The sequence below is a fragment of the Rhopalosiphum padi genome, chromosome 1 (assembly GCF_020882245.1).
Source record: "Rhopalosiphum padi isolate XX-2018 chromosome 1, ASM2088224v1, whole genome shotgun sequence".
NCBI lineage: Eukaryota > Metazoa > Arthropoda > Insecta > Hemiptera > Aphididae > Rhopalosiphum > Rhopalosiphum padi.
The window spans coordinates 25,183,667-25,195,164 of NC_083597.1; the positions used below are offsets into that span (position 1 = coordinate 25,183,667).

At 26.6% G+C, this 11,498-nt stretch overlaps 1 protein-coding gene across 4 annotated transcripts; it reads right to left on the reverse strand.

Moving 5' to 3' along the window:
• Window positions 1–1,720: 1,720 nt before the first annotated feature.
• On the reverse strand, window positions 1,721–9,261 carry LOC132917028 (zinc finger protein Xfin-like). Of its 4 annotated transcripts, none has more exons than XM_060977552.1 (4): window positions 9,111–9,261; window positions 8,246–9,025; window positions 8,044–8,172; window positions 1,721–5,339 (listed from the first exon to the last, which is right to left on the reverse strand). In XM_060977552.1, exons 2-4 carry the CDS (start codon window positions 8,408–8,410, stop codon window positions 2,667–2,669), a joined length of 2,967 nt encoding a protein of 988 aa, XP_060833535.1. In that variant the 5' UTR covers window positions 8,411–9,025; window positions 9,111–9,261; the 3' UTR covers window positions 1,721–2,666. The 4 variants fall into 4 exon arrangements, with proteins under 4 accessions (XP_060833535.1, XP_060833543.1, XP_060833552.1 ...); XM_060977560.1 differs by lacking the exon at window positions 9,111–9,261 and having other exon boundaries at window positions 8,246–8,685; window positions 8,814–9,104; XM_060977569.1 differs by lacking the exon at window positions 9,111–9,261 and having other exon boundaries at window positions 8,246–8,685; window positions 8,789–9,104.
• Between the last annotated feature and the right edge of the window lie 2,237 nt (window positions 9,262–11,498).

Here is an 11,498-nt window from a genome sequence, read left to right on the forward strand (position 1 = left end):
ATTTACAACAAATTTTATCGCATTTCACATTTTTTATTTTTTTGCAGTTATGGTTATTGTAATATGAGTACGAATATTATATTTTCGAAATATTAATACTCAAAACAAACCAGAATTACAAATTTTTTCATAAATAATAAATACATCATACCTATATCTTTTATAATTTTTTATTAATATTTAATAATTTTTATAATATGTATATTGTATAATGTACCTATAATTTAAATTTTTTTATCAGAATTTTTAAATTTATTCAATAATAAAAATGTAATATGTAATATTATATGTATTAAAGCAAAATATATAGTAAAATAAAATTCATAAATAATAATATGTAATTCAATTTTTTTTCCCACTTTGCCTATAAGATTCGTTTGGTTATAAGACTCACTTTGTGCTGGTCCCAAAGTGAGTCTTATATAAGCGGCGTCCACAGTAGGTACCTCCAATATGCGTTAACTACTAAATAACCAACTAAAAAGAAAACCTACTAAATACTCATTAATAACTAGTAACTACATACGTACTTTAAAATCAATAATTTATAATATAATAAATATTTTATTATTGTAGTATAATATAAACCTATTTTGATTAACAAATATATCAATAACGTTCTCAATCCGTCACGACGGTCGCCGGGCGCGCGCCGATGACGAGTAAGTTATGTTGTAATAGTTATTATATAGACTAAATTTCGGGAAAAAAAATATTTTGTAAAGTTCCAAGATTTTGGGAATTGTTGTAATATAAGTTCGACGTCCGGCCGGCCACATGACTGAAAAATGTTCAATAATTTTTTTTTTTTTGGGGGGGGGGGGGGCTAAGTCCCCCAAGCACCCCCATCACCGCTTATGCTAGTTGGTCAAAAGTAAACAAATTCCAGTAGTTTATAAAAGCGTTAGGACAAACTCTAAAAAATTGACGGAAAAACGGGAATTTTTACGTAAAATCAGTTTTTGACAAAATCGAAATTTTTATTTTGCTGTAACTCAAAAACGAACCATTGTAAATATTTGAAACTTTCATATAATGTTTATATTATAAATTTTCAAAATAATTTGACCTTTTTTAAGCTATTTATAGACAATTGAAATTTTTTTTTTAAATGAATATAAAAAAATTGGCTATCCAAAAAATCTTTAAAATTTAATACAAGGTTTATATACTTTAGGTACTTATCAAAGTAAAAAAAAAAATCAAAAATCATTAGTCACAATTTTTGTTTATAAGCATATTTAAAGTTCAAAATTTTACGAAATAAATCAAAATCGCGAACATTTGTAAGGAATTTTGAAGTTGAGAATTCGTAAAATTTTTGTGATTTATACCTAAGGGTTAAAAACTCAATACAATGTTATCCGTAAGTTTTTTTTCAAGTACCTCTAAAAAAAATTCCAGCATCAAGATAGAAAAAATTTTATGAGCGTATAAAATTAAATTTTTTACGAAATCATGTAAAATAACGATATATTACAATTTAAATATAGGGAATAATATAATATATCCTACTAATTATCATAGACTGATAAATTATCTCCGTTCAGAATTGTTTTTCATATACAATGATACCAGTCATTGCATTCAAATTTAACATATCCATTATAGTGACCTACTATATTATTCTCCATCTTTAACACCCACTTTTTTATACTATACATCTAAAATCTAACTATTAATTTTCTGTTAGGAATATAAAAATAAAACAAACAAGATCTGCATTTTATTTTGTATTGTTAGGTACAAACCACATCAGCACAACCATAGTAAAATAAAATAATAAATGTTATCTTGTTCAATATTGTAAAATTAATATTACATCAATAATTAGTGTATTTTCAACATACCTAAAAATATATCAAAATTTAAAGTAATAACTAAAATTTTGTATTTAATAAAATATTTTTAACTATACATTATTACTTATTAGTATTACATATTATGTCATTTAAAATGTTATTAAATAAAATAATGATACAACTGATACAAATTTATTCAACACATTGGGTCAGTATATATTTATATATAAATAACAATAACACAAATTTATAAAAAGCATAAATAATTGCCATAATAAAAACTTGGCTATTTATTTTATTTAGTAATCCATACTTAAATTTAATCTTGCTAAACATTCATAATAATAGTTGAGTAACATACATTTAAAATAAATGAATTATTTTAACAATACAATTTAATTTTATTAAAAATGTAAGGTTATATCTTATTTAGATATTTTTGTATATTATATAAAGAATACAAATTAAAATAAAAATGTATAATAAGACTTTTTAGGATACAACATTTAAATAAAAATCAGTACATAGTCTACTATATTAATCTACTTTACTTATTCACTAAAATTAAATATAATAAAAAAAAATTAAATTGTATATTAAGTGAACAGTTCTTTTTTTAGTTGTTCAATATTTTAAAAACTTCAATAATTTTATGACACAAAATTAGTTTAAACAAACTTTATCATTAGAAAAAAATATTGGTTTATCCAAATAAAAAATTAAACAATAGTAACATTTTGACTTTTAATTTCATAGTTATAATAAGATATTATTCTTTACATTTTATTTAATTTTGGTATAATTAGTTAAAAACCTGAGAAATAAATTAAATTCTTTCAAGTTAATATTTTTTTTCCATAGGTTTTAATCACTCGAAGTAGGAAATTCTTGTATTGAGTTATTGGTTTTGTTTTCATTTGCATGATTAACATTTTGGGTCTCATTTATTGCTACCAATTCAGTACTTAAACAATTTTGCTGTTCTTCTTTTATAGAAGACAAACTTGTTTCATTATTATCTATTTTAGTGATTGTTTTATCAAAATAACTATGGTCACATTCTGAAACATCCATTGAAGATATATTATCAATTGCCTCAGTATCTTCGTCAAAAAGGAGATTTTCTATTGTTTCACTATCATTCAATTTTTCTATAATTTGATTTATATTTTGTGCAGTATAAACATTAGTTTCATCTTCTCCGTCATCATTATTATTACTTATATCCTGTTCTTCATTATTTTTCAAGTCATTGACTTCATTATTTCCTTCAATTGTATTATGTTCAATTATATTTTCTTTAATATCGTTATTAGACATTTCCCATTGATCTGATAATGTATTTGTATTTGCTTCTTGTTTAATTGGTCCATTGTTTTCTTCATTATTTTCTGTAGTTGTTTCAGGAATACTTTTGGCCAATGATGTGGTTTCAGATATAACTGGTAACATTACTACACAGTTAGTAGGAGTTATATTAGATGTAATAGCTACTGTGTTTTCTTCTCCATGCATATGTTCATTATGCATTGCTAATGCTATTTTATACACAAATTTTAAGGAACATTTTCTACAAGAAAATCGTTTAAATTTATGATATTGGAGCCTTTTTCCATGATGTATTCTCCAATGTTGAACAAAAGTTAAGCGTGTAAAATATTTTTTACATTTGGTACAATAATAATTGTGAGGTATATTTTTTAAAGAATTTGAAGTAAAACAAGATTGCCTATGTCTTGCCAATCCTGAATTTGATTTAAATTTTCTAGGACAATTAATACATTTGATAAATTTATTCACAGTTGGAAACATGCCATAATTAACAGATTCAACTGCTTCATTACTTAAATTATCAGAATTCATCTCAACATCCATCTCAATATTCTCACCAGTATTGGCCATGTCATTATTAATAGATTCAATTGTATCATGTTGAGAAATACTACTTTGATTTATTTCTATATCAGTTTCTCGATTATTACTAGAATTAGACTCTTTAAAATAATTTCCCGTTCTTAAAGATGTATTACTCATTCTTTTTTTTATAGTTTTTTTTGGTGGAGATGGATTGTGAATCTTTACATGACTTGTTAATGCTGCTGCTGTAAGACACACTTTATTACAAATTATACATTGATAAGGGCCTTTACACTTTTTGGTGTAGGTAGATTTAGGTTTAATTTTTACATTTTTAATATCCTCATTATATTGACATGTAATCAAATGAGATTTCAAATTATGAATATGAATATCCACATGACAATATGTACATGAAACAGTCTTATGTTTTTTACTTGCTATTAAATCGCCATTATGTAAGGTATATTTATGAATACTTAAACTTTGAAGATCATCAAATTGTTCAGAACATTCATAACATTTGAACATTCCAGGAGTACGACAGTTACCTTTAACTTGATGAGCTCTAAGACCATTTAAACCAGAAAATGGCACACAACATTGCCAACACATCAATTTATTCCCAAGTCCAAAATGCTGCCGATGATGAAATTTAAAAACATTAAAGTTTTGAAAGATAAGATTACAAGAAGGTTTTAAACATGTAAAAAGTATATGTGTTGATGAACGTGGAATCTTATTCTCATTTCCTCTTTTACGTTCCAGTATATTTTTCATATTACTTTTCTTAACAGGTAATAATGCAGTTACATTTTCTGTAGGATCTTTTAGTTTTATATCATACTCAGTTTTATTTTTTGACTGATTTTCAAGACAATGTTTAGTATGTTCAATAATGTTTGTTAGATCTGGAGATGATATTTCACAATAAAAACATAAATAATTACCATACGAGTTCATTAATCGGCCATTATGTGTTTTTAATTTATGATAGGCAAATTCTTCCATACTGTTAAATATCACATTACACGCATAACATTTAAATAAATTTACAGTACGACAGCGTATATGACAATAACCATTGACATCACGATCAGATTTTTTTATTTCTTGATAACAACGACGACACATGACTGCTGTAGAAGACAAACCAATATGTCGTCGGTAATGTGGTGTAAAATCTTTTTTTGATCTTGATATAATGTTACAATTTGGCACCAAGCATGTAAAGAAAGATTTATTGTATTGTGAACAATCATGGTTCAAAATATTCTTCTTTTGACAAATGGAACAGTAGTGTAATTTCTCATTTTCGACGTCATTTATGTGTTCATTTTTAAAATCATTTATAACAGATTCTTCACTGTCTGATGATAATTCAATTATTTCAACTGGGGTTTCAACTTCTAAACAAGATGTATCGTCATCCGATTCGCTATCAGCAGATGCAAGTTTTGAATGATTTGTAATAAATGATCGACTTGAATTACCTTGTTTATTATTACTGTTAATATTACTACTACTACAACCATTTAAATTTATACCATTTTTATTTGATTTTTTTGATATTGATCGAGATTGTGTTAATGAAGATGATTCATTGGAGGGTTGTTCTGTATTCCTTGAATTTGGAGACGAATAAGATGCATTAGATGTTCCAGGGATAGCAACACCAAACTAAAAACAGAAACATAATAATTTAAAATAATAGACTTGATTATGGTTTAATTGTGGGTGTTTACTTATATTAAGAGTATTTTATACACTAATTCATTAGAATAAATAAATTACTCCAGTTCTTTGACAAATCCTGAATAGCTTATTAATTAGCAAAAACTAATACTAATACTTATTGTTAATAACCATAGTATTAATTTTAAAAGTAAAATAAATATTTAATGAAAGATTCCATTTAATAATATAAAATTTAGATTGATTAATCAAAATTCAAAAACAGACTATAAAATATATTATAATGATGTTATATATGTATCGGGTAAAGGTAAATAATAATACTTAATAAACATAGCTGTTTGAGAACGAATTCTATACTAGGCTTAAAAGTCAAAATATTAAATATCAGATTATGAACAAAATCTATAGGAATTTTGGCGTGCAAAATTTACTATCAGTCTCTAGATTTAGCCTATCACTTTATCACTCAAATTATAAATACTACTGTTTTGTAGGCTATTCTGCCATTTCCTATGGATATTGATGGAAACCAGTAGTAATTTTGTTTATAGTACAAATTAACTTGCTTCCTATTTACTTATAGTCATTAGTATATTTTATTTTTAATATATGAATTAATAACCATTAATATCATAATAATATGAATATTGTAACAACTGAATAATCACTTACTTAATTGACAAAACTGTGAAAGAAAAATTATGAATTACTTATTAGTTTAAATATATTAATGAAGCAATATAAAAAATATACTATATAATAGGAGGTGAACTAGTAATAGTTTAAAATTCTAAATAAATAATACAGTTTTTGTTAATAATTATTAGACCTATATTGTACATTCAATATTATTCCTATATAAACTCAAATTAACTTCTTAACCATATAACTCATTTAAGGTGTAATTAAGTGGGGGTGATAGACGAGCATGGCTTGATTGTCACCGACCAAACTGATGCACATATACATTCTTATTTTGAATAGAGTATAATCTACATTGAGTTCTATACTCCATTAGGATTTAAAATAAATAATAATTATATGAATTAATTACTTTTATATATTATCAAAATAACTAATAAGTCTTTTTACTCATTTGATTTAAGAATACTAGGTTTATAAAATAATCTATATTGTTATGCATACACTTTTTTTTTTAATTTTAATAAAATAGTTTTAATTAATAGTTTAATAACAGTAGATAGATCATTAATGAATAGGGCTTGGATGTTGTTGCATAATCAACTTTATTTCCATTGTTTGGATTTATTGCTAAGTAGGTTATAAATTTGTTTCATGCAAACATGTATTTAAATCTAAACATTTTTAGTGCAACTTTTAGCAATTTTTCAATTTAATTGTATTTTTGTTGATTTTCCTCATTTATAGTAGTTGTAGATACTTTTCAATGTAATATTGAATTTACATAATTTGGCCACTGCCGCTAACTAGAAATGTGAAAAGACAATATCAATAATATTATTTCCCAAAAATAATGTATGGACAAGTATCAAAATATGTAATTCTGTACCAATAACCTCAGTCGATATGGAGCACAATTTTTCTGTGTATAAGAACATATTGTTTACTAACAGAAATCTTTTGAGTTTGAAAACGGGAAGCCAGCAATGAAATCATTTCTATGAAATAAAAAGTTTTTAATTTTTGATAAAATTGCTTGCAGATTCCTGAAAGACCAGACAGAAACTATTTGTATTTATATTTTGCAATATTTTATTTTTAATTGTTCCTAATGTAATATCTAATATTACTTTCTGATAAAAATAAATAAAGCATAATAATTGCTATTGAAATATTTCTTAAAACCGTTTAGAAAAAAAAAAAAAATTAAACAGCAATTTTGGATATTTTTTTAGTACAATAATACAATCAATTTTCAAAGGTTTTTAGTGTAATAACTTCTTAGCTCTATTATGAACTATAAAAATCAGGTTAATAATACTTAACTTAATTAATAATATTGTGGTTTGATTTAAACTAATATCTAGAACAAAAGTTTACTATACTTGAATATTAATGATTGAATAATTTATTCATATTTCAGTTAAAAAAATCAACACTTGACTGAACATTTTTTAAATGCTATAATTGCAATATATTTTATTGAAAAAATTTTTTTTAATGAAAATTGAATATAGTAATAAATTTATTATTTAGAAAATTATAAGGGGATACATTACCATAGTTGCATAACAGCAAATTTATGTTCAGGAATTTTAGTTTAGCTTTTTTAATTTTAATATTAGTGTACTTGCCAAATTAACCTTAAAGATAAGAACGATTTGTTGGTGTTTTTAATATTTTAATTAAACTAAGGACTAAGGAAACTAATTACAATATAAATATTCTGTTACGCACTTGAAAGATAGAAACAATATAAGCTAGTGAGACTTCTTAAATTAGTACATAGTTATTAAATTTTTAATTAGCCTAATTTATAGATTTAAGTAAATAATACCTCGGTAAATAAATATTTATCAAAGACATAAGTTTCTATAATTTGAATTAGACAATGCTTACTAACATAGGCATATACTAACATCAATTTAAAAAAACATACCAATTATGTTGAAGCATTATAAAAACAAATACAAAACTTATTAAGTAAGTAGATACTTATTTTTAAAATAAAAATTATGTGTTAAAAAACATTCCCAACACTTACTTTTTTTGTAGCTATGTAATTGATAACAATTTGAGATTCGGCTGCTTTTTTCTTCATTTCAATCCAACTCATTAATGATTTGTGACAATTCTCACATATCATTTTAGGTTTAATATCATCCTTCTCGACCTAAATATAATAATAAAAAAATCAATTTAATTATTTGGTTTTGATGATTCTTTTTTCTTATATATGGATTTACTTTGATTCCTAATAATTCTATCATCTGTTGATTCAGTTTTAAACCTCCATTGTTGGACCCAAAAATGTGAATGAACTTGATGTGTCTATTTGTCTCTGGTTCCAGCAGGCAAATCCTGCAAAGATCGAAATTCTCGCTGTGCAAATGCATCTGCGAATTGCTCATGGCGAACGGCCTTCCAGTAATCCTGCACCAGCGAAAACCAAACGAGCAAACTGTGACGACTGAGTACTGACGGACGGTAAAACGCAACGACCGGCTGCGGATAGTGCAGTCAATGTTGTCAGCTAGCTACGAGTGGTGGGCCAATGACAGACGGACATCGTTATTTATTGATTTTCGACAGAATTCAAATTGGTCTGAGCGGTGAACGACATGTACCAGTAGACCAAACCCGGCGAACAACAGGAAATCGGCGGTTGACGTAGTATACTGTATAACTATTATAAATATAGTAAAAAAATTGTAATGATCAAAAATATTAGTTTACGCGAAAATAACGTGTTCGGGGCGAATGCGACATTCCAACGTTACCTAACTTACATGTGTCATGTGTTACACTACTTACACTTCTACATAAAATGACAACAATGCCGAAGTAATAAGAAGTAAGATCGAATCAGCTAAGATACTGCGCCGCTACGGCATTGGCGTCCGGTAAGTGACGGCAACTTGATAACGTTCATTATGACCAAAATACCAAATTAAACTATACATTTATACATGGCCGAATTCTACGAAAATAAAATCGAGATGTATTGACGTATAGTATATTTTGTCCTGTAAAAAGTAAAAATATTATTTATTAAAAATTAAAATATAATAAGGCTGACCGGGCTGATCGGCGATTGTAATGTAAACATACCACTAATACCATTATTCAGTAAACATATTCGGGTATGGTCGACTATATAGAGTCTATAGCAGCTGCAGCTTGCTGTATGAATGGTTCGCGGGTGAATAGGTGTCTTTGATTCTCCCTTACAGTGGAGCCACAGAACATATTATGTTATCATTTTTATAAACATGATTTCTCTACAGTGAGGATTTAGTCTGATTTTTTTTTGACCGTCAGTTATTTTGAATTTCATTGTTTCATTATCAACATGAAACACTATATCGTGTGTACTGCGTAGTACTAACTCCATAATTATCTAACTCTAATTCTATAGCATGACAAAATACATGTATTTTGACATTTTGTCATGGTCTATAGTATAATACGAAGCATGCACAATTTTTATTTTACAAATTACAAAAAATATAAATGATGTATTTACAATAATAAATATACTATTACTATAGAATATAATAAACTATCATTGATAATGTCAGGGCCGCGTGGCCCTTAACTTAGGTGCAAAAGGAGCATTTCCTCCAAGCGGCAAAACTTTTAAACTAGCTGTACCTATCTGAAAGATAAAATGTTACATTGGTTTTTATAAATAATTTTTTTGTTCTATGCCTAAGTACATTTTTAAAATTAATTATAAATTTAGTGGTTCGCAATAAGAAAAAAAAAAATTAGAAAAAAAATTGAAAGAAGAAAAAGTTATAGCGCAAACATTACAAATGAACAACTTTTTTAAAAACTAGATTTTTGAAATATTATAAACCTAATAATAAAAATATCTTTTATACACAGTAGGTAACCGTCTTCTATTATACATAATTATATAAAATAATAAAGTAGGATTTTTGTGCATACTTTGACGTCACGTATAAAACATCGAAGATTTCGAAGAAGAATTAATACAATTTAAAAGCATTATAAAAGATACTTAACTATAACTTGAAGCTATATTAATCGCACTATCCTCCAACCACGATAAAGTCCTCATCTTAAGTGACTCTATGAGCGCAGTTACCTCAATAGCCAACATACATACAAAATGCAACCTCGTCCGAAGCATTCAAAACATAATCCTCTCAATCCACAAAACCATCAAACTCATGTGGGTTCCATTACACATCGGCATCCCCGGCAATGAACTCGCTGACGAACTGGCGACGAAAGCGACTAGCTCTCCTGATACTAAAATATACCCTCATGTAACATACGATGACAATCGTGAACTCACTGTTAAACATCTATTCCTAGAATGTCCCACTTACCATAGTGCCAGAACAAAAGCAAACATAAACACCTACTCACTCAAAGACGCACTCGGACCAGGACAAGAAAAAACCATAACAAAATTCATCAAGATGGCTAATCTCATCACGAACACATAAAACAACGGACCAACGACGCCACTTTATAGCCATTAATATACAAATACAATTATACATTTTCAATGTTTAAAATAAAATTATCTGTAACCTAATGTAACCACTAGACACGTAAATTACTGTAGGCTAATAAACTTTTGTATTTGAAGCCTTATAAATTAATAATAATAAAAAAAAAGATTTTCCATCAGAAGGAAAATTATCATTTGCTTCATTACAAATAAGTAGATTTAAATGGCCGTTGAACTCACTGTGAATTATTTTTGTAAGCAAAAGTGGTAAGGGTAGTTAATTTTGGAATGTAAAGGTCTTTGTGGAGCAAATCATTATAATATATCAATAAGGAACTGCTATTATTTGTTGTAGTCATATCGATTTGAATGCCTGTACAGTTTTAGTGTTTAGGGGCTTCGCAGTAGTACTAAATGGTCTAAATGGATTTTAGAAATGCGATGTATACTGATGTTTTATTTTTATGGGAAATTTGAAATGGAAACAATGGAGTAGAAATGTATAAACTGTATTCTGTAAATAGTCATAGGTTATTACGTATTTATGTGTTTACTGCTTGGCTAAAGTGGGATCTTCAAGTAGTTATGTGAGACGTTTGCGTTTGGTACCTATTTTATTTTAGTGAACTAGACACTGGATTAAGTAGAGATTGGGATTTGAGCAATAAGCATTCTTAATAAAGATTGTAGGATTGGAGAGCACATTTAGCAGGAATGCAGGATGTATGGTGAAGATGATTTATTAATCTGGGTTGATTTTATGGTGTTGACTTCAAATTTTTAATTCTTGAACTAAGTTTAGGCCTATGTGCAAAATTTCTTCATGGAGGGGTTATAAAAAAAATATGTTTATATAATATCCTTTAAGTATTTTAAAAATTATAATTAATTATAGTTTTTCAATCATGCATTATTCCTCAGGAGTTTTTTTAGAAATAAACTTTCTTTTAATAAATACAACATATATAAAACCAATAGTTTTTAATGATCTAAATTCTAAATGAAAAAAG

Bases quoted from the DNA above. Each gene is read 5' to 3' on its own strand.
- LOC132917028 (XM_060977552.1), bottom strand. From the start codon at position 8,410: ATGAGCAATTCGCAGATGCATTTGCACAGCGAGAATTTCGATCTTTGC. The intron at 8,173-8,245 runs GTAAATCCATAT...TATTATATTTAG, and splicing joins TAGAATTATTAGGAATCAAA to GTCGAGAAGGATGATATTAA. The intron at 5,340-8,043 runs GTAAGTGTTGGG...TTCTGTTTTTAG, and splicing joins ATTACATAGCTACAAAAAAA to TTTGGTGTTGCTATCCCTGG.